This window comes from Zea mays, chromosome 1 (genome assembly GCF_902167145.1).
Source record: "Zea mays cultivar B73 chromosome 1, Zm-B73-REFERENCE-NAM-5.0, whole genome shotgun sequence".
Lineage (NCBI taxonomy): Eukaryota > Viridiplantae > Streptophyta > Magnoliopsida > Poales > Poaceae > Zea > Zea mays.
Window position 1 is genome coordinate 70,929,228 of NC_050096.1, and position 23,999 is coordinate 70,953,226.

At 47.1% G+C, this 23,999-nt stretch overlaps 1 protein-coding gene across 1 annotated transcript; it reads left to right on the forward strand.

Annotated features, from left to right (window-relative positions):
* The first annotated feature begins 5,528 nt into the window (after positions 1-5,528).
* On the forward strand, positions 5,529-10,055 carry LOC542360 (nucleoredoxin 1). The gene is made up of 4 exons (NM_001111937.2): positions 5,529-5,949; positions 7,862-8,347; positions 8,424-8,912; positions 9,250-10,055. The coding sequence occupies exons 1-4, from the start codon at positions 5,857-5,859 to the stop codon at positions 9,889-9,891; spliced, it is 1,710 nt and encodes a 569-aa protein (NP_001105407.2). The 5' UTR covers positions 5,529-5,856; the 3' UTR covers positions 9,892-10,055.
* The last annotated feature ends 13,944 nt before the right edge of the window (positions 10,056-23,999 follow it).

Genomic DNA, 23,999 nt, shown 5'->3' on the forward strand with positions numbered 1-23,999 from the left:
AAAAGGTCATCTTTTTCATGAATAGCACTAATCAATTCATTTAGTTTTTCTTTTTGCTCCATGCTAAGATTGGCAAAGAGAATACGCAAATTATCCTCCTCATCACTAGCATTATCATCACTAGACGATTCATATTTAGTGGAGGAGTTGGATTTAACCTTCTTCTTTTTGCCGTCCTTTGCCATGAGGCACTTGTGGCCGACGTTGGGGAAGAGAAGTCCCTTGGTGACGGCGATGTTGGCGGCGTCCTCGTCGTCGGAGGAGTCGCTTGAGCTCTCGTCGGAGTCCCACTCGCGACAAACATGGGCATCGCCGCCCTTCTTCCTGTAGTACCTCTTCTTCTCCTTTCTTCTCCCCTTCTTGTCGTCGCCTCGGTCACTGTCACTAGACATAGGACATTTAGCAATAAAATGACCGGGCTTACCACATTTGTAGCAAACCTTCTTGGAGCGGGACTTGTAGTCTTTCCCCCTCCTTTGTTTGAGGATTTGGCGGAAGCTCTTGATGACGAGCGCCATCTCCTCATTGTCAAGCTTTGAGGCGTCTATTGGTTGTCGACTTGGTGTAGATTCCTCCTTCTTTTCTTCCGTCGCCTTGAATGCAACGGGTTGAGCTTCGGATGAGTCGCCAAGCTCGTTGATTTTCCTCGAGCCTTCTATCATGCACTCAAAACTTACAAAATGCCCGATAACTTCCTCGGGGGTCATTTTAGTATATCTAGGATTACCACGAATCAATTGAACTTGAGTGGGATTTAGAAAAATGAGAGATCTTAAAATAACATTTACCACTTCGTGGTCGTCCCACTTCTTGCTCCCGAGGTTGCGCACTTGGTTTACCAAAGTCTTGAGCCGGTTGTACATGTGTTGTGGCTCCTCCCCTTTGTGAAGCCGGAACCGACCGAGCTCCCCCTCGATCGTTTCCCGCTTGGTGATCTTGGTGAGCTCATCTCCTTCGTGCGCGGTTTTGAGTACATCCCAAACCTCCTTGGCGTTCTTCAACCCTTGTACTTTGTTATATTCCTCTTTACTTAGTGAGGCGAGGAGAATTGTTGTGGCTTGTGAGTTGAAGTGCTCGATTTGGGCTACCTCATCCTCATCATAGTTCTCATCCCCTACGGATGGTACCTGCGCACCAAACTCAACAACATCCCATATGCTTTTGTGGAGCGAGATTAGATGAAATCGCATTAAATCGCTCCACCTAGCGTAATCTTCACCATCAAAAGTTGGTGGTTTGCCTAGTGGGACGGAAAGTAAAGGTGTATGTTTGGAAATGCGAGGGTAGCGTAGGGGGATCTTACTATACTTCTTGCACTCTTGGCGCTTAGAAGTGACGGAGGGCGCATCGGAGTCGGAGGTCGATGTTGATGAAGTGTCGGTCTCGTAGTAGACCACCTTCCTCATCCTCTTGTGCTTGTCGCCTTTCCGATGCGGCTTGTGGGAAGAAGATTTTTCCTTCTTCTCTTTGTGGTGAGAAGAAGATTTCTTCTCCTTCCCTTTGTTGGAGGAGCTCTTCTTCTTCTCCCTCCTTTTGGTGCGGGACTCTTCCGATGAAGTGCTCCCGTGGCTTGTAGTGGGCTTTTCGCCGGTCTCCATCTCCTTCTTGGCGTGATCTCCCGACATTACTTCGAGCGGTTAGGCTCTAATGAAGCACCGGGCTCTGATACCAATTGATAGTCGCCTAGAGGGGGGGGGGGTGAATAGGGCGAAACTGAAATTTACAAATATAAACACAACTACAAGCCGGGTTAGCGTTAGAAATATAAACGAGTCCGCGAGAGAGGGCGCAAAACAAATCGCAAGCGAATAATGAAGTGAGACACACGGATTTGTTTTACCGAGGTTCGGTTCTCGCAAACCTACTCCCCGTTGAGGAGGCCACAAAGGCCGGGTCTCTTTCAACCCTTCCCTCTCTCAAACGGTCCCTCGGACCGAGTGAGCTTCTCTTCTCAAATCAAAGCCGGGAATAAAACTTCCCCGCAAGGGCCACCACACAATTGGTGCCTCTTGCCTTGATTACAATGGAGTATTGATCACAAGAACAAGTGAGAAAGAAAAGAAGCAATCCAAGCGCAAGAGCTCAAATGAACACGGCAAATCACTCTCACTAGTCACTAGGGCTTTGTGTGGAATTGGAGAGGATTTGATCTCTTTAGTGTGTCTAGAATTGAATGCTAGAGCTCTTGTAGTAGTTGAGAAGTGGAAAACTTGGATGCAATGAATGGTGGGGTGGTTGGGGTATTTATAGCCCCAACCACCAAACTTGACCGTTGGCAGGAGGCGTCTGCTCGATGGCGCACCGGACAGTCCGGTGCACACCGGACAGTCCGGTGCCCCTGCCACGTCAACACTGCCGTTGGATTCTGACCGTTGGAGCTTCTGACTTGTGGGCCCTCCTGGGTGTCCGGTGCACACCGGACATGTACTGTTTGATGTCCGGTGCACCGGTATGGGCACGTCTGACGTCTGCGCGCGCTGCGCGCGCATTAAATGCACTGCAGGGAGCCGTTGGCGCCGGAAAGAGCCGTTGCTCCGCTGGTACACCGGACAGTCCGGTGCACACCGGACAGTCCGGTGAATTTTAGCGGAGTGGCTGCCATGCGAACCCGAGGCTGGCGAGTTCCGGAGACCGCGCTTCCTTGGAGCACCGGACATGTCCGGTGCACACCGGACAGTCCGGTGAATTATAGCGCGCCGGCTTCCGAGAAATCCCGAGGGTGAAGAGTTTGAGCCTGAGTCCCCTGGTGCACCGGACAGGTACTGTTCACTGTCCGGTGGCACACCGGACAGTCCGGTGCGCCAGACCAGGGGTGCCCTCGGTTGCCCCTTTATTGAATCCAACACTTGGTCTTTTTATTGGCTGAGTGTGAACCTTTTACACCTGTATAATCTATACACTTGGGTAAACTAGTTAGTCCAATTATTTGTGTTGGGCAATTCAACCACCAAAATTATTTAGGAACTAGGTGTAAGCCTAATTCCCTTTCACTTGTGCAAGTGATGCACATATTTAGGGGGAGGTGTGTTACAACTTGACCCTTTGAGACTAACCATGTGCTTGAGTTTGTTTTAGTCTCAAAGGAGGATTGAAAGGGAAAAGGTGGACTTGGACCATGCAAGACTTCCACTGCACTCCGATGAAAAGAGTAACTTTTCCAAGTTCATCTTTATACTCTTATTGCCTATTTGCTCTTAGTTGAAGATTTTGGTGAGGCAATGGGGTTAAAGGGCCAAGATTGATCCCGTTTTGGTGCTTAATGCCAAAGGGGGAGAAAATAAAGGCCAAAGCGATAAATGGATCAGCTACCACTTGAGAAATTTTGAAAATAGTAAAATAGTCAAAACTCTTTTATTGTCTCTCTTGTCACAAGAGTTGGCTTCTTGTGGGGAGAAATGTTGACTATGGGAAAAAGGGGGAGTTTTTGAAATTTTGAATCAATTTCTCTTGTAATGACTCTCTTTATGTTTTAACAAGTGTGTTTGACTTAGAGATAGAAATTTGAGTTTGATTTGCAAAAACAAACCAAGTGGTGGCAAAGAGTGATCCATATATGCCAAATATGAATCAAAACTATATTGAGTTTTCATTTGCATTGTTATTGCACTTGTTCTAGTTGCCTTATGTTGTGTTGGCATAAATCACCAAAAAGGGGGAGATTGAAAGGGAAATGTGCCCTTGGGCCGTTTCTAAGTATTTTGGTGATTGAGTGTCAACACAAGTGCTTTTGTGTTAATCTATGCAAAGGGGTGGACAAAGTGCAAATCATGTCAAAAGGTATGTTTCTAGACTTAGTACATTGTTTTTATGGACTAATGTATTGTGTCTAAGTGCTGGAAACAGGAAAAATCCAATAGGAAATGTCTTGGCTCGAGCAGCCAAGACTCTGCTCAGTCTGGGTGCACCGGACTGTCCGGTGGTGCACCGGACAGTGTCCGATGGCGCACCGGACAGTGTCCGGTGGCGCACCGGACAGTGTCCGGTGCGCCAGGCTGGCTCGGGCGAACTGGCCGCTCTCGGGAAATTATCGGCGACGTACGGCTAAAATTCACCGGACTGTCCGGTGTGCACCGGACTGTCCGGTGAGCCAACGGTCGGCCGGGCCAACGGTCGGCCGCGCGATCTGCGCGGGACACGTGGCCGAGCCAACGGTCGGGAGGGGGCACCGGACTGTCCGGTGTGCACCGGACAGTGTCCGGTGCGCCAACGGCTCCCAGGCACCAACGGTCGGCTTCGCCGTTTAAGGAAAGAAATCCGCACCGGACAGTGTCCGGTGGTGCACCGGACTGTCCGGTGCGCTAGGAGACAGAAGGCAAGAATTGCCTTCCTGGAATGCACTCAACGGCTCCTAGCTGCCTTGGGGCTATAAAAGGGACCCTAGGCGCATGGAGGAGAACACCAAGCATTCTCTAAGCATTCCTAAGCACTAAGACATCGATTTTGCACTTTTGATTCCTTGTGATAGCAATTAGAGCTCTAGTTGAGTTGCGAACTCCTTAAGTTGTGTTGTGAGCTCTTGTTGCGACTTGTGTGCGTGGTGTTGCTGTGATTTCTTGTCTTGAGTGTGTTGCTCATCCCTCCCTTACTCCGTGCTTCTTTGTGATCATCTAAGTGTAAGGGCGAGAGGCTCCAGAGTGTGGAGATTCCTCGCAAACGGGATATAGTAAAGCAAGCAAAACACCGTGGTATTCAAGTGGATCTTTGGACCGCTTGAGAGGGGTTGATTGCAACCCTCGTCCGTTGGGACGCCACAACGTGGAGTAGGCAAGCGTTGGTCCTGGCCGAACCACGGAATAAACCACTGTGCCATCTCTGTGATTGATCTCTTGTGGTTATTGTGTTTTGTTGAGACTCCTCTCTAGCCACTTGGCATTATTGTGCTAACGCCTAATCAAGTTTTTTGTGGATTAAGTTTCAAGTTTCACAGGATCACCTATTCACCCCCCTCTAGGTGCTCTCAGTTATTCTGTTGTTAAATAGCTAAAATTTGGCTTGGTGAGCCATTTAGCTAGTCTCTTGGAGATGCTCTTATATCGCTTTCTTATAATTAGTAGTGGATAAATAACTCCAATTTCTATGTTTAAGTTTTCTTTTTAGAGATTTCGGAGCAGCAAAAGAGGTAGTCCAAAAATTTGTACTACAACTATAAAAACTATATAAAGTTTGTAACTCTAAAGTTAGAGTGTTTGACAAGCTTTGACTAGTTCTTAATTGAAGTTTTACTCTGAAGCCGTACCAAACATATTTTATAGGGTGTTTAATTTGAGTAATGATGTAGTCCACCATCTTCTCACTCCTCACTTTTTTGTTTGGTTTGTTGAATGGAATGAGTTGATCCATCACCATATCAATCCTAATAGTTAGTTAGTACTAATATAAGGGATGAGATTATCCCAGTACATTTGAGGAATAAACCCATAATGCACTAGTTTTTTTGGAACGACGAACCAAACAGTCCATTAATTTCTAATGGCAATTGGGAAGATTCGCAGCACCTTCACATGTAGGATGTAGCACAGGCCACCATCACACGCACAGTGTGGCTGTGGCATTTGGATGTGCATGTGCGGTGGTAGTGTACACCGTAGACACACTGGTGCAACAATCTTGCAACCGAAGGAACCAAACCAGGCGGCCAAGCCGCGGACCCCCGCATCCCCGGTGCGGCGCAGCGGTTCCTGCCTCGTGCACGTCTGTATAACCCGACGGAGCGGGCGCCCGAGGACGACGAGGGAGGAAGGCAGCCAGTCAGCCAGAGGAACCTAGAGCCAGTCCCGTCCCGTCCATCAGCCGCCACACCACAAACACCCACCACTCTGCTCTCGCCCGCTTGCTTTCTCTCCCCCGCTCCAGCTTATGGCGGAGGCGGCGCCAGCAGCCGGCGGCGGCATCGGGGACATCCTCGCCACGAGCGATCGGGACTTCCTCGTCCGCAACTCCGGCGAGCAGGTCAGTCAGCTTCCGCACTCGTCTTTGTCTCGAGGTCTTTTATCCACTTCAGCATGGTAGATTCTCCATGTCGCGCTGCTGGCAAGATTGCGTCTCGTTTCTTGTCCTCTGGCTTTTGATTAGACGATCCGATTATGAAATACGCGGATATGGATGGGGTGTTTGTGGGTCAGCTACCGTCTGCAGTTATTAGGTGGTAGATGATCAGCACGGGAGTGGAGGGAAGACGGGGGTTTGCTTTGTAGGCCTAGTACTACTTTAGACAAAGATCGAGGAGGTATCTAGTGGGTGGTGGTGCAAATTAGCAGGTTTACTTCTGTTACTGGCTTTCTAAATTTTCATCAAGGGTGCAAAAGCAAAACTACTGTACGGGGAGTTTTTTTTTCGATTATGGTCCTTGATAGAATATAATGGGTTTCTTTTATATAATATTTACAAGTGAGGAACTTTTAAAACGGTATTCAATTTCTAATTTATTTTCTTATTTTTTACCATTTGAATGGACATTTTTACCTTTACTCTAGCGATCATACTTATTTTAAATCTATACAAAATAAGTATAAGGGCTTAAGTAAAAAATAAAAAAAATTCAACGGTAGAAAATAAGAAAAGAAAATAGAAATTAGTGAAGTAAAGATGAAATGCTGTTTTAGAGAAATTTTTCAGTGCCATTATAGAGAAGATTAATCTGGCTTTATTATTAGCATGTCTTCGGTGAATCATATAAAATAGTGGACACGACATTGCTATTTCAAAAGTGAAGTGCTATGTGAAAAATGAAGTTTGAAATAATGAATGAAATAGGAGATCTGTTGGAGATGACCTTGTAGAGAAGCCACTTTTATTGAGTATTATAATAAATTAATAACAAAAATATCTATGGGTATTGTCTGATATAGGATCCGTGTATTCTCTTTTTGAACATCTTATCCAGGATGTAATCTGGGGTGATACTTGAATTTTGTAATAATAGCACTACAGTGTTACCGCCATCTGTGCTGTGCTGCAAGATTTGTGGGTTGGGAAGAGAGGGAGGCACGGGCGGGCCACCCCAAATTCTAAGTGGGGGCCTAAGTATGAGTGGAGAACCGGAGGTCTAAGTGAAGGTCTATTAACTAATAAATCTCTGTAGGTTGCAGCTACACTAAGGGTGTGTTTGGTTTGGCTTTTGGCTTTGGCTTTTGCCACCTAAAAGCCAAAAGCCAACCAAAGGGCTGGATCCAGGAAGCAGCTTTTTCTAAAAGCCAACTTTCTCGTAGTGCAAAACTGAAAGCACCTCTGGACCTGCTTTTAGTGGCTTTTGGATGGAACTGTGAAAACATATATCGAAGAAATTTTAACGACTTTTAGTGGTTTCCACCAAACGATTTTTAGCTTTTTAACAGCACACAGCCTACAGCAGCTTTTTCCACAGCTCACAGCCCACAGCAACTTTTTCCACAGCCACAGCCTAACCAAACAGACCCTAAGACTCTGTTTGGAAGCAAACTAGTTTTTTAAAAAACTAGTTTTTATTTTTTAGCTAGGAGAGACTAGGTTCTTAGTTTTCAAGAAACTTAGAATCTAATTTCTATAAACTGAGTCATAAACTTGTATGTTTAGAACCACCTCAATTTCTATAAATCAGTTTCTTAAAAACTGGATTTCCAAACAGGACCTAAATAACATAAAAAGTCCACTAAAACCAAAAAAATTAAGTGGTGTAACGTGGGTCCGCCCCTGGAGGGAGGTAGGGTAGGGGATATTGTTTGGAACTAACTATCATTATTAATTCTGGAATCATAGTTGCCTAGTTTGATTCCGTAATCGCATATAAAGGTTTAACTGACAGAAAAAGTTCCCTATTGCAAGTTCAGACAGCCAGAATTTGGTGCTCAATATCTCTCTCTCATCACCGTTTTTTATCATGCAGGTGAAGATCAGCAGCGTTGAGGCGAGCCCTGTGGCCATCTACTTCTCCGCCTCATGGTGCCCGCCATGCAGGAGGTTCACGCCCAAGCTTATTGAAGTATACGAAAAACTGGCCTCACAGGGCAAGAGCTTCGAGGTCGTCTTTGCTTCGGCCGATCGCAATGAGGAAGCTTTCAATGAATACTTTGCAAAGATGCCATGGTTGGCTGTCCCCTTTTCTGACAGTGAAGGCCGTGAGGCCCTTGATGGCCAGTTCAAGGTCTCTGGTATCCCACACCTGGTCATCCTTGATGCAAAAACTGGTGAAGTTTACACTGAAGATGGTGTTGAATTCGTGAGTGAGTATGGCGTGGAGGCTTACCCTTTCACACCAGATCGGATCAATGAACTGAAGGAACAGGAAAAGGCAGAAAAGGAGAATCAAACTATTCAAAGCGTGCTTGGCACATCTACTCGAGACTATCTCATTTCAAACAAGGGAGACAAGGTAACTTCTCATCACCCTTGATTGGTTAGTGGTTTTGCAAATGCTTACTTGTATTATTATTGCTATCTATACCCAGGTACCCATCTCTGAGCTTGAGGGGAAGTATGTTGGTCTTTGCTTTGTGGTGGATGGCTTTCCACCACTCGCTGAATTCACTGAGGTGCTTGCTAAGATCTATGAGAAACTCAAAGAAGTGGGAGAGAAATTTGAAGTTGTAGCTGTATCCTTGGACAGTGAAGAGTCATCATTTAATGAGAGTTTTGCAAAGATGCCTTGGCTTGCAATTCCTCAAGGTGACATTAAGTGTCAGACGCTGGTTCGTTACTTTGAGCTTAGTTCTCTTCCAACACTAGTTCTGATTGGCCCTGATGGGAAGACACTGAACAACAATGTCGCCGACATAATTGACGACCATGGTTTTGAGGCATGGGAGGGCTTCCCCTTCAGTGCTGAGAAGCTGGAAATTCTTGCTGAGAAGGCAAAGATTAAAGCTGCATCACAGACCTTGGAGTCCATTCTAATCAGTGGTCATTTAGACTTTGTCATTGGAAAAGATGGTGCAAAGGTATGCACTACTGTTGCTTGACTTCTTTTATATGAAAGTCTTCTTCTGGTATTGCAAAATATAAGTTAATCACTCTATTAAGTAGTAAGTTTATTTTCCTTTATCTAAAAAAGAAGTAATTTATTCTAAGATGGCTGTGGTGTTATTTATGCTTGATCATGGATAAAGGACTCTTTTGTTTAAGCAACATCCTAGTTTTAAATTAACCACTGGGACCTTGAATAATGGTCCCTACGATAACTTTAGTAAGTGATAGATGATAAAGAGATATTTATCAGTTTAACGGAGTTGTGCCAATCGGTGAAGGATATTAAAGTGTACTTAATGTATATCTCAGGTTCCTGTATCAGAACTTGTTGGGAAGACTGTCCTTGTTTACTTCTCAGCAAAATGGTGCCCACCATGCCGTGCCTTCCTGCCCACACTTGTCAAGGAGTACAACAAGATCAAAGAGAAGAACAGTGATTTTGAGATCGTCTTCATCTCTAGTGACGAGGATCAGAGCTCATTCGATGATTTTTTCTCTGAAATGCCATGGCTTGCTGTACCCTGGGAAGATGAAAGGAAAGCATCGCTGAAGAAAACCTTCAAGATCCGTGGAATCCCTTCACTTGTCGCCATCGGACCTACTGGGCAGACAGTCAGCAGGGACGCAAAGTCCCAGCTGATGATCCACGGTGCTGATGCTTTCCCATTCACCGAGGAGAGACTTGAGGAGCTACAGAAGAAGCTGGATGAGATGGCGAAGGGGTGGCCTCAGAAGCTGAAGCATGAGCTGCATGACGAGCACGAACTTGTCCTGCTGCGCCGTGGTACGTACCGCTGTGATGGTTGTAACGAGATGGGCAGCAGCTGGTCCTACAGGTGCGACGAGTGTGACTTTGACCTGCACCCCAAGTGCGCGTTGGGTGAGGAAAAGATGGGCGAGGAAGCCCCTGCTGGGTATGTGTGCGAGGGAGGCGTGTGCAGGAAGGCCTAATCTGAATGCTGTGAAGGATGACAATAATCGTGAGATGGCTGTGTTTTGATGTAAGGTTTTTCGGCCGTTGATGTTTGTGTGTTAATAAATAGTAGTTGCAGGAGCAAATGTGTGTATGCAAAACTATGTGAGTATTGTGTCAGATCAAAGTAATGGTTTTGCTGCATGGTATTTCTGGTCTTAATCATATGATGTTGTTGGCATTTTTTTGCCTTATATTCCTGCAATCTTGCATGCTAGACATTGTTTTGGTTTTCGATCGACATGTTCGGATTTGGGAAGGATGGTCAGGAATGAAGTGATTAGTTTGGTAGTTCGATGGATTCGGATGGTACACGTATAAAATCGAATTTGGATGTCACCATTTATCATATTTTAATAGAGAGAAGAATATCACTAGATAAATATATAAATAAATAGTATGAATTTGGATTCGTATTCGGATACCTACTTGACCTGAAATATAGCGTCATAACGAGTATCAATTTATTTTATTGATAGATTTATAGTTCATAAAAAATCATGTTACAAGTAAATTATAAGCATGGTACATAGATACTTTATGAGCATATTCATTTATAAATATATATTCTTTAATTATATATATATATATATATATATATATGTCATGCTTTTAAATATATATATCATACTTTGACACAAAAAGTATCAGAATCTTCTAAAACCTTTCTCATGCTTTTATATTAAGTTATGTGTCCATACCAGATTTCGGATTTTTTTTACCACATTTACCTACTCTTTTACAATTTCTATAAATAGGTATTTAGTAATTCATTTAATTGGTATAAAAAGTAAATGTGTCAAGAAAATAAATTTGACACTCAAAAATGAATGAATATCCTATATGAATGTGTGCAACAAAATTTGAATGAAAATAATGAAAAAATAATCTATATAGCGCAAAGTGAAGAGTTGCAGTTAAATGGTTATGAAAATTATGTGTTCCATTTGTGAACACTTCAACAAAAAAAGAATTACAAAATCTTCTATAACTTTTATGACATGATTTTAACATAAATATAAGTGTCAAATTTTGGATTTTTTTTACCACGTGTACATATTCTTTTACAATTTCTGTAAATAGGAGTCAAGTAATTCATTTAATTGATATAAAATAGTAAATGTGCTAAGGAAATTAAATTTGTCATTCCAAAATGAACAAATACGGTATATGAATGTGTGCACCAAAATTTAAATAAGATAATGGAAAAATAATCTATATAGCGTAAAGTGGAGAGTTGTAGTTGAATATTTATGAAATTTAGTTGAAATGAGCTCGAGTTGTGAATACTTTCACACAAAAAGTTGTAAAATCTTCTAAAACTTTTATGACATACTTTATCATCAAGATATGTGTCCATGTTAAATTTCAAAGTTCTTTTACCACATTTACACGTTATTTTACAATTTCAATGAATACATTATTTTACAATATTTCACACATTATTTTACAATGTCCATGTTAAAATAGAAAATGTGCCATGAAAATTAAATTTGTCATTCCAAAATGAATGTATAGCGTATATGAATTCGTTAACTAAAATTTAGATGAAATAATGAATAATTTAATCTATAAGTGTAAAGTGGATAGATGTAGTTGAATGCTTATGAAATTTAGTTGAGATGTGTTCTATTTCTGAACACTTTAGCACAAAAAGTCGCTAAAATGTTCTAAAACTTTTGTGACATACTTTTATCATCAAGATATGTCTCCATGTCAAATTTAGGAATTTTTTTACCAAATTTACATATTATTTTACAATTTATATAAATAGATATCTAGTAATTCATTGAATTGATATAATATAGTAAATGTGAGAGAAAATAAATTTACCATTCCAAAATGAATAGTATCTAATATTAATAAGTGTACAAAATTCAAATGAAAATAATAAAGAAATTAATCTATATAGTGTAATGTTGAGAGTTGTATGTCACATCGGGTTTTAAGGGTAAACCTGTGTGCGTCTCATATGTGCGCCCAACAAGATCAACACACACAATGACTCAGTGTATAAAGACGAATGTCATAATCTTTATTACATAATGAAAATGTCTTACAAAATAACTGATAATAAATAAATCAAACTAAGATAATTATTCCTCGGCGCCAACAGCTGACTAGGAGACGACACCTAGATCTTGTCAAACTCGTCGACGTAGTACTCCTCTGGTGGTACCTGCTCTTCACCTAGGGGAAATTGCAAGGGTGAGCTCACAGATGTTTATCGCTCAACAAGTGTGCAGAATAATGTGCATGGGCTCACTTACGGTGGAGGCTATGTGTAGTGTAAGGCTGATCAACAAATAATGGTTAAGACTGAGCATTGCTTTTAATAAGTTGGTCAAAATTTTATTAGCAGTTACTAAGTATAAGTGTATACCAGCCTAATTAAAATAAGAGATCACAATTGATAATAAATCCCACAATGCAATGCATATGACAGATTAAGTTTAAATCCATAAATTAATCATGTGAGTGTCTGAGTCGCTCTTGACCGTGAGCACGGCTGATATACCAGTTTTTCACTCAACAGAGGTTGCACATATTTACCCACAAGCCATGCTATCCATCTGCTAAGGGGTCTAGAATTCCCATTCATCTCTACCGAGGAGACGGGGCAGGGTAGCACTACGAGGCCTTTCCAAAGTTCCACTTGTTTAAGAAAACCCGCTACGGATTCAGGAAGAAGGAAGCACAGGAATCACTCGTCCAAAAAGCTTTACAGATAGTCCGACCCGAGTACCTTCCTATACTCTGCAGCGACGCGCTCCCCACTTGCCCCTTTCGGGTAAGATAATTTCTCCCTAGCTTCACTAATTACTTAGCCAAGGGCGTCCCATTCCACCCTTGTGGTAGCACTGTTTTTCCGAGTGGTTCTCCATGTTCTAGTTAACACAATAATCTTATCATGAACAGTAAATAATCTAACAGTAATAATAAAGTATGATCATGTTTCAAATAACATTACTTCCCAAAAACCAGGTAGAGCATAGTCAAACTACCCAATAATTCATTTTTATGTAAGGTGTGGGGTAAAAAAAACTAGGATGACCCATTAGATCCCATCAAATTAACATGAACATGCCACAGTGATTAACAAGAATATTATTAGGTAAAAAGAGTGACTAAGGGCACAACTTGCCTTCAGCGGGCTCCTGCTCAGAATCTTCCACTTGGGCTGCTTCGGGTTCCTCGGTCGCTTGCTCGTCTACTCGCAACAATACAAACAAACAATATATAGGCAAAAATTAACATCACAACAAGCATTAAAACAATCACATAATATTATTCTACACGTCGCTACGAGAAAGCAGGTTCGAGAACCACTAAAACCGGAGTTAAGATTAGGAAGATATGGCTTCTTAAAGACTCAGGTGTTTTCAACACATAAACTATGTTCTATGTTGATCTTAATGAACCTTGGGAAAGGTATTTCAAGACAACAAATTCATATCTAATCTTGATTAAAATCATATTTTAGCCAGACTATAGTCATGGGTTGGTTTAAAATGTTACATTAACCTTGATTATAAAAGTCAACCTAATAAATAAGTACTTTATTATTTCTAAATACACTAATATAAATGTTGTCATCATGTAGGCAATATTAATACGAAGCTAATGCAATTTTGAACAGGTCAAAACAAAGTTACGATGTAAAGGTGTGATTTATTTAAGTTTTATTGGATTACTTTCATACCAAAAATCAATTTTATTAGTTTATTTAATGCTTTCCCAAAATACTAGACATCGGCTATTATTTTTTAGAAAGTCTTAGATTCTATACGCAGTGTGGACCGCTGTTTAGTTCCCCCAGAACCGAGGATTTCATTAGAAAAAAGAATCACCGGACGGTCCGTGCGTAGCACCGGACAGTCCGGTGTGCCAGCCGACCAACGGTTACTTGACACGACAGCTGGAGCCAACGGTCAACAGGAGCATAGGACCATCCGGTGGGTGGCACCGGACTGTAATGTGCTCATGTTGACCATTGGCTCTGGCTGACGTGTCAGTACGAGGCGCATCTAGCCGCCTGATCCAATATTAGCGGCCAGGATTAGATAGGGGTAACGCGTACCGCTCGGATCACTCGGAGCCATTATATCCCACATCAACGAACCATAATCCGCCCAGGTACCCGCTTACACTGATCCCCTGATCACCAGATTGACGACCCAAATCAAAAACAATGAAAGGGTATCTGGAATCAAACCTTGGTCGTTGATCCCTAGATCAACGACACACGGTCGTCTTCCCCAACTAGCTAACAGCTGCAGCGGCGCGCTAACGCACGGTGGCAAAGCAACACCGGCAAGATACATATAGTAGCCCTGGTCAACCCAAATCCGAAACCGACTAGAGCAACATGGTGCCTTGAGGATGGCGATTCGACGGGGGAGATCTTCACTCGAGATCGCGACCTGATAGTGCAAGGCTGAAAGGGAAATAGGGTCAAACATTTTCCTAAATAATTTTGGTGGTTGAAATGCCCAACATAAATAATTGGACTAACTAGTTTGCTCTAGAATATATATTCTACAGGTGCTAAAGGTTCAACACAAACCAATAAAAAGATACAAGTTAGGGTTCAAAAGAAAGGAGCAAAAGAAACCGAAGAGAACCCTGGTCTGGCGCACCGGACTATCTAGTGTGCCACCGGACAGTGTCCGGTGCCCAGGGCCGTACTACTTCAAACTCGCCACCTTCGGGTTTCTGTAGAGCCGCTCCGCTATAATTCACCGGACTGTCCGATGTGCCAGCGGAGCAACGGCTAGCGAGCGCAACGGTCAACTCCAACGGTCGCCTGCAACGTGAACAGTGCGCGGACAGTTCGCGCATAGTTAGAGCAGCGCCAGAAGGCGCACCAGACAGTGAACAAGACCTGTCTGGTGCGGCACCGGTCTGTCCGGTGCCCCAAGATGTTAGAGCTCCAACGGTCGAAACCGTCAGAACCCTAACGATTGGGTGATGTGGCTGGCGCACCGGACAGTGTCCGGTGCGCCCATCGACAGACAGCCTTCCCAACGGTTGAATTGGTGGTTGGGGCTATAAATACCCCCAACCACCATCACTCCAAGCATCCAAGTTTTTCAGACATCTCATTCAATACAAGAGCTAGTGCAATCAATACAAGACACAATTCAAAAGAATCAAAGCCTCTCCAAGTCCCAAATTCACTCCAAACTTGTCGGTGTTTCGACCCCGGGGGGTCCCTGGACCGACGAGTAAATTGTCGCTGCGTGTCCCAGCCCAGATGGGTCGGCGCGAGACGGGACACGAAGGGGGGAGAACAGCAAGGGGAAACCGCGGCCTTCGTGTTGTCCTGCGCCCAGGGCGGATGGATGCGCTTGCAGTAGGGGGTTACAAGCGTTCGCGTGGGAGAGAGCGAGAGCCTTATGCGTCGGCCCGTTCTCCCGCGCGGCCAACCTTCTCGTACGAGAGCCCTGGACCTTCCTTTTATAGGCGTAAGGAGAGGGTCCAGGTGTACAATGGGGGGTGTAGCAGTGTGCTAACGTGTCTAGCAGAGAGGAGCTAGAGCCCTAAGTACATGCCGTCGTGGCAGTCGGAGAGGTTTTGGCTCCCTATTCATGTGATGTCGTGGCCGTCGGAGGAGAGCTGGAGCCCTGCGGAACGATAGCTGTCGGGGCTGTCGAATCCTTGCTGACGTCTCCTTGCTTCCGTAAGGGGCTGAGCGCCGCCGTCGTCATGGGGCACGCGGGGCGCCATCATTATTTGTTTACCGGGGCGAGCCAGATGGGACGTCGGTCTTGTTCCATGTAGCCTGAGCTAGCTAGGGGTAGAGTAATGATGGCCCCCCTGTGACGTGGTCGGTCCGAGCCCTAGGTCGGGCGAGGCGGAGGCTCCTCCGAGGTCGAGTCCGTCTTCCGGAGTCGAGGCTGAGTCCGACCCCTGGGGTCGGGCGAGGCGGAGTCTATCTTCCGAGGTCGAGGTCGAGTCCGAGCCCTGGGTCGGGCGAGGCGGAGACCGTCTTCCGAGGCCGAGGCTGTGTCCGAGCCTTGGGTCGGGCGAGGCGGAGACCGTCTTCCGAGGCCGAGGCTGTGTCCGAGCCCTGGGGTCGGGCGAGGCGGAGTCCGTCGTCCAGCGTCGAGGTTGAGTCCGAGCCCTGGGTCGGGCGAGGCGAAGTCCATCTTCCCAGGCCGAGACAGGGGCCGAACCCTGGGGTCGGGTGAGGCAGAGCTTCCTATGTCGCCCGAGGCTGGACTTAGCTGCTGTCAGCCTCACTCTGTCGAGTGGCACAGCAGTCGGAGCGACGCGGGCGGCGCTGTTTTCTTGTCAGGTCGGTCAGTGGAGTGGCGAAGTGACTGCGGTCACTTCGGCTCTATCGACTGAAGAGCGCGTGTCAGGATAAGGTGTCAGGCGATCCTTGCATTAAATGCTCCTGCGATACAGTCGGTTGGCGTGGCGATCTGGCCAAGGTTGCTTCTCTGCGAAGACTGGGCCTCGGGCGAGCCGAAGGTGTGTCCGTTGCTTGAGGGGGCCCTCGGGCGAGACGTGAATCCTCCGGGGTCGGCTACCTTTGCCCGAGGCTGGGCTCGGGCGAGGCGAGATCGTGTCCCTTGAGTGGACTGAGCCTTGACCTTAATCGCGCCCATCAGGCCTTTGCAGCTTTGTGCTGATGGGGGTTACCAGCTGAGATTAGGAGTCTTGGGGGTACCCCTAATTATGGTCCCCGACAGTAGCCCCCGAGCCTCGAAGGGAGTGTTGATACTCGCTTGGAGGCTTTTGTCGCACTTTTTTGCAAGGGGACCGGCCTTTGTCGATTGCGTTTCGTTCCGGTGGGTGCGCGCGAGCGCACCCACCGGGTGTAGCCCCCGAGGCCTCGGAGGAGTGGTTTGACTCCTTCGAGGTCTTAGCGCATTTCGTGATGCTTTGGCTGGTCTGGTTGTTCCCTCATGCGAACTGGCCGTAGCCCGGGTGCATAGTCGAGTCCCAAGTTCTCAGGCTGGTATGTTGACGCTGTCAATGGTTTGGCCAGAGCCGGGTTTGCGAGAGCAGCCCCCAAGCCTCCGCACAGAGCGAGAGGACGGTCAAGGATAGACTTGGCTTTTTTCATACGCCCCTGCGTCGCCTTTCCACAAGGAGCAAGGGGGAAAGCACCATGTTGCCCTCAGAGGGCGCCGAACATGGTGTCTCCAGTGTGTTGCTAGCGGGTGATTCGAGTGGACGCCCGTGCCCCATTTGTTAGGGGTCGGCTAGTGGCCCGGAGGCGCGCTCCAAAAGTACCTACGGGTGATTCGCCGGACCCGGTCCCCTTTTAACGGGGTCCGAGGGCTCGATGCCTCCCTCTGGTGCGATTCCGTTACAAAATCGTTCCCGTCGGTCTTGGAAATGTCCTAGGGTACCTCGGGAGCATAGCCCGAGCCTTGGTTATGTATCGAACGTACCCAGGGTCATCCCTCACTCTGCGTGCTCTGAGGCGGCTGTCGAACCCTTCGGGGGCCAGCCTACGAACCCCTGATCAGTAGTGGGCGCGGAGCCCGAGTGGCCTGAGGCGGCCGTTGAACCCTTCCGAGGGGCCAGCCTTCGAACCTCTGACCAGTAGTGGGCGCGGAGCCCGAGTGCTCTGAGGCGGCTGTTGAACCCTTCCGAGGGGCCAGCCTTTGAACCTCTGATCAGTAGGGGGGCTCGGGGCCCGCTTCCTTCGCAGAGAAGGATCCCTTTCGGAGTATCCCCTTTCTCGGTCCCTGTAGCAAGAGAGAGAAAGAGGAAGTGGAAAAGGATACGAAATTGAATGACGTGGCGCACCATTTTGACGTGGTCATTATGGCGGAGGTGAAGCGTCGCCTGCTTTGCTTGCCAAAGGTGCCGCCTGTCCTGCCGCAGAGTTAATGCGACGGGACGAGTGGTTCGCGGGGCAGCCGTTGTGCGTGCGTGAGCCGTTCGAGGAACAGAACACGGGCGCGTCGTCTTCACGCCGTAGGAGAGGGTTCTCCTGCTGCCCCATGAGGGGACATGAGCTTGCAGACGATTTGACTGCTGCTTCCGCCCGCCTGCCACCGCCATTACTGTCGGCCCATTTCTGGCCGTATCGACCGTCGCGCCTTCTCCCGCGGTTGACCGACCCGTGACCGATGTGCTCAGTTGGCACTGTCGGGTCAAGCGCAGGGTCGCCTCGAGTCGCGGCACCGGTTCCGCAGTCGAGGAGGTGCGGTACTGGCGCGAGTGGCGGTGCAGTTTCTTGCACGTAGTAACCGGCGCGCCGGTTACATGACGTGTGGGCCTGGACCTCCAAGCTGGACGCGTCGAAGTCGAAAGGGTGCGCCCCCTTGGTGCGGTTGCATGCCGCCTGCATGGTGGTCCACCCTTTCACCCGCTGGTCCGGGCGATAGTGAAGGAAAGCTCGTAACCGCTGGGCCATTGTGCGCTCCGCGCGCGGCGTTTTGGCTTCTTCTGTCCTGGGCCAGCTTGCATGACGCGTGGGACCCAGCCCCCGTGTCGTAGGGGGAGGACCTTGGAGCGTGTTGGAGAAGACTCAGTCCGCGCCGGTTGAGGACGCAAGTGGGGAGAGTCGCCTTTAAAAGGAGGGTGACCCCCTTGGATGGCAACCATGTCTTCGCACCCCATGTATCGCGTCCTTCCACCTTCCAAGCCCCCGGATGGGGAGCACTCGCGTCGCTTTCGTCTTGATGTCGTTGGAGGAACGCAACTTCGCGGAAGTTGGTACCTTTCAGCCATCGCTCGGCTTCAAGGATTTTCATTAGGCAGCCCGGCTACATCCCCTCACCGGTGGTCACCCAAGACAGTGACCACCAGTTCGATGGCGGGGAGAAGCGAGCCGGGCTGCGGCCTCTGCCCTCCCTCAGCTTCAAGGATGTTCATCATCAGTGCTGGGGAGGGGAGTGCGGCGAGTTGGGGCCTGTCTCGGCAGTGGCCCGCTCCTTCCCTCAGTGATCGGGGGGAAGGGCGTTCGCCGTTCATGGTGCTAGCAGCTGCCGCGTGTCTGGCTCTCCGGCCTGAGCGGCTTCGGCGCTGCTTCCGGTGCCACCTCCCTCCGAGGCAGCCGGAAGAGGTTTCTCCACCGACGAGATAGCCAGAGTCACCTGCGGACTGACCTCTGTGGGGGATAGATATCCCCTAGGTCCACTAAAGGAGTAAAAGACCTCACGAAAGGCCCAAGGGCCCAATAACTCGTAAGGTCATTCTTTCGTGGGCCTGGGATGGAACAACCAGCGAGGGAGAACGACATGAGGCCGGATTGGTGCAAACCCGAACGGCCCACATCGTCGAGCGAATGATTGCAACAGAGACCCGACTTTCCCGCGCGGGAGCCCCCATGCAGCAGAGCCGTGCGAGGATAAGTCGGCGAGGATCACGCAGGATAAACTCGAGGGGTTCACTATCTTTTAGTTACTTGTTGTTATCATATCCACGTGTATTGCCCCACGGTCGAGTATATAAGGCCTAGGGGGCACCCCTTCAGAACGATCGACCCTATCTTACTTAGCCACCCACGTAAACTTGAGAGCACCTAGAGGGGGGGGGGGTGAATAGGTGATCCTGTAAAAACTTCAAACTTAAGCCACAAAAACTTGTTAAGTGTTAGCACGATTATTGCCAAGTGGCTAAGGTGAAGTCTCAACAATCTCAACAAAACACAGTACCACAAGAGAATCAAGCACAGAGTGACACAGTGGTTTTATCCCGTGGTTCGGCCAAGACCAACGCTTGCCTACTCCACGTTGTGGCGTCCCAACGGACGAGGGTTGCAATCAACCCCTCTCAAGCGGTCCAAAGACCCACTTGAATACCACGGTGTTTTGTTTTCCTTTCACTATCCCGTTTGCAAGGAATCTCCACAAATTGGAGTCTCTTGCCCTTACAAGTATATGATCACAAATGAAACACAGAGCAAGGGAGGGAAGCAACACACACAAATCCACAGCAAAAGCGCACACACACGGCCAAGAATTGAGCTCACAAGACTATCTCAGAGTTCTCACTTAGAACAGAGCTCGAATCACTTAGAAACACAAACGAATGCGCAGAGACTTAGTGTGGATGATCAAGAATGCTCAAAGGTTGCTTGTGTGTCTCCTCCATGCGCCTAGGGGCTCCTTTTATAGCCCCAAGGCAGCTAGGAGCCGTTGAGAGCAAATCCGGAAGGCCATCCTTGCCTTCTGTCGTCGGGGGCACCGGACAGTCCGGTGCACACCGGACACTGTCCGGTGCCCGATTTGTTTCCTTAAACGGCGAAGACGACCGTTGCAGACCGTTGGCAGATCTGGCGCTGTTGGCGCACCGGACATGTCCGGTGCACACCGGACAGTCCGGTGCCGTCTTCCGACCGTTGGCTCGGCCACGTGTCCCGCGCGGATTGCGCGGCCGACCGTTGGCCCTGGCCGACCGTTGGCTCACCGGACAGTCCGGTGCACACCGGACAGTCCGGTGAATTTTAGCCATACTCCGCCGGCCAATTTCCCGAGAGCGGCCAGTTCGAGTCGCGCCAGCCTGGCGCACCGGACACTGTCCGGTGCACACCGGACAGTCCGGTGCTCCAGACCGAGCTGGGTCTTGGCAGCACACAGCCAAGTCCCTTCTCCTTTTCTCTATTCTTCTTCTTTCTGTTTCTAACACTTAGACAAATATATTAGTACTTAAAACCAATGTACTAAGGCTTAGAAACATACCTTTACTTCATGATTTTCACCTTGTTCATCCATGTACATAAATTCCCAATTAAGCACATGTGTTGGCACTCAATCACCAAAATACATAGAAATGGCCCAAGGGCACATTTCCCTTTCAATCTCCCCCTTTTTGGTGATTTATGCCAACACAACATAAAGCAACTAGAACAAGTGCAAACTCACTTCAAATAAAATAAATTTAAGTTTTATTCAATTTTGGCATATATGGATCATCCTTTGCCACCACTTGGTTTGTTTTTGCAAATCAAATTCAAATCTCTATCTCTAAGTCAAACACACATGTTGAAGTATAAAGAGAGTCATTCCAAAAGAGATTGATCAAAGATTTCAAAAACTCCCCCTATTTCCCATAATCAATACTTCTCCCCACAAGAAGCCAACTTTTGACAATAGAGACAATAAAAGACAATAAAAGCTTTTGACACACCAAAAACTCTATTCTACTATTTTCAAAATCTCTCAAGTGGTAGCTGATCCATTTATCACTTTGGCCTTTATTTTCTCCCCCTTTGGCATCAAGCACCAAAACGGGATTAATCTTGGCCTTTTAACCTCATTGCCTCACCAAAGTCTTCAATTAAGAGCAAATGGCAATAAGATTTCATGAGATGAACTTGGAATTAGTTACCCTCTCATCGGAGTGCAGTGGAAGTCTTTCATGGTCCAAGTCCACCTTTTCCCTTTCAATCCTCCTTCGAGACTAAATTACCAAACTCAAGCACATGGTTAGTCTCAAAGGGTCAAGTTGTAACACATCTCCCCCTAAACATGTGCATCACTTTGCAACGGACTTGTGAGGTCCAGGGAGTGTTTGTACAACTTGAGCACCATAATAAGCAACATAATGCAAAAAGGAACATGATCAAAAGCATAACTACATGTATGCTACAATTCAATCCAGGTTCCGTGAATCTAAGACATTTAGCTCACTACGCAACCTGCAAAAGGTCTTCTCATCTAGAGGCTTAGTGAAGATATCGGCTAGCTGGTTCTCGGTGCTAACATGAAACACTTCGATATCTCCCTTTTGCTGGTGGTCTCTCAAAAAGTGATGCCGGATGTCTATGTGCTTTGTGCGGCTGTGTTCAACAGGATTTTCCGCCATGCGGATAGCACTCTCATTATCACATAGGATTGGGACTTTGCTCAGATTGTAGCCAAAGTCCCGGAGGGTTTGCCTCATCCAAAGTAGTTGCGCGCAACACTGTCCTGCGGCAACATACTCGGCCTCAGCGGTGGATAGGGCAACGGAGGTTTGTTTCTTAGAGTTCCATGACACCAGGGACCTTCCTAAGAATTGGCACGTCCCCGATGTACTCTTCCTATCGACCTTACATCCAGCATAGTCGGAGTCTGAATATCCAATCAAGTCAAAGGTAGACCCCTTTGGATACCAGAGCCCGAAGCAAGGCGTAGCAACCAAATATCTAAGAATTCGCTTCACCGCCACTAAGTGACATTCCTTAGGATCGGATTGAAATCTAGCACACATGCATACGCTAAGCATAATATCCGGTCTACTAGCACATAAATAAAGCAAAGAACCTATCATTGACCGGTATGCTTTTTGATCAACGGACTTACCTCCTTTGTTGAGGTCGGTGTGTCCGTCGGTCCCCATCGGAGTCTTTGCGGGCTTGGCGTCCTTCATCCCAAACCGCTTCAGCAGATCTTGCGTGTACTTCGTTTGGGAGATGAAGGTGCCGTCCTTGAGTTGCTTCACTTGGAACCCAAGGAAGTAGTTCAACTCGCCCATCATCGACATCTCGAATTTCTGCGTCATCACCCTGCTAAACTCTTCACAAGACTTTTTATTAGTAGAACCAAATATTATGTCATCGACATAAATTTGGCACACAAACAAATCACCATCACATGTCTTTGTAAAAAGAGTTGGATCGGCTTTCCCAACCTTGAAAGCATTAGCAATTAAAAAGTCTCTAAGGCATTCATACCATGCTCTTGGGGCTTGCTTAAGTCCATAGAGCGCCTTAGAGAGCTTACACACATGGTCGGGGTACCGTTCATCCTCGAAGCCAGGGGGTTGCTCCACGTACACCTCCTCCTTGATTGGCCCGTTGAGGAAAGCGCTCTTCACATCCATTTGAAACAACCTGAAAGAATGGTGAGCGGCATATGCTAGCAAGATTCGAATTGACTCTAGCCTAGCCACAGGAGCAAAGGTCTCCTCGAAATCCAAACCTGCGACTTGGGCATAACCTTTTGCCACAAGTCGAGCCTTGTTCCTCGTCACCACCCCGTGCTCGTCTTGTTTGTTGCGGAACACCCACTTGGTTCCCACAACATTTTGCTTCGGACGAGGCACCAGTGTCCAAACTTCATTGCGCTTGAAGTTGTTTAGCTCCTCTTGCATGGCCAACACCCAGTCCGGATCTAGCAAGGCCTCCTCTACCCTGAAAGGCTCAATAGAAGAGACAAAAGAGTAATGCTCACAAAAATTAACTAATCGAGATCGAGTAGTTACTCCCTTGCTAATGTCACCCAGAATTTGGTCGACGGGATGATCCCTTTGAATCATCGCTCGAACTTGGGTTGGAGGTGCCGGTTGCACTTCTTCCTCCATCACATGATTATCTTGTGCTCCCCCTTGATCACACGCCTCCTTATGATGAACCTGTTCATCGTCTTGAGTCGGGGGATGCACCATAATTGAGGAAGAGGGTTGATCTTGCTCATCTTGTTCCTGTGGCCGCACTTCTCCAATCGCCATGGTTCGTATAGCGGCTGTCGGAACATCTTCTTCATCTACATCATCACAATCAACAACTTGCTCTCTTGAAGAGCCATTAGTCTCATCAAATACAACGTCGCTAGAGACTTCAACCAAACCCGATGATTTGTTGAAGACTCTATATGCCTTTGTATTTGAGTCATAACCTAACAAAAACCCTTCTACAGCTTTGGGAGCAAACTTAGAATTTCTACCCTTCTTTACTAGAATGTAGCATTTACTCCCAAATACACGAAAGTACGATACATTGGGTTTGTTACCGGTTAGTAGCTCATACGACGTCTTCTTGAGGAGGCGATGAAGGTAGACCCTGTTGATGGCGTGGCACGCCGTGTTCACGGCTTCTGTCCAAAAGCACTCGGGGGTCTTGAACTCTCCTAGCATCGTCCTCGCCATGTCGATGAGCGTCCTGTTCTTCCTCTCTACCACACCATTTTGCTGTGGTGTGTAGGGAGCGGAGAACTCGTGCTTGATCCCTTCCTCTTCAAGGAACTCCTCCACTTGAAGGTTCTTGAACTCGGACCCGTTGTCGCTTCTTATCTTTTTCACTTTGAGCTCAAACTCATTTTGAGCTCTCCTGAGGAAGCGTTTGAGAGTCCCTTGGGTTTCGGATTTATCCTGCAAAAAGAACACCCAAGTGAAGCGGGAAAAGTCATCAACG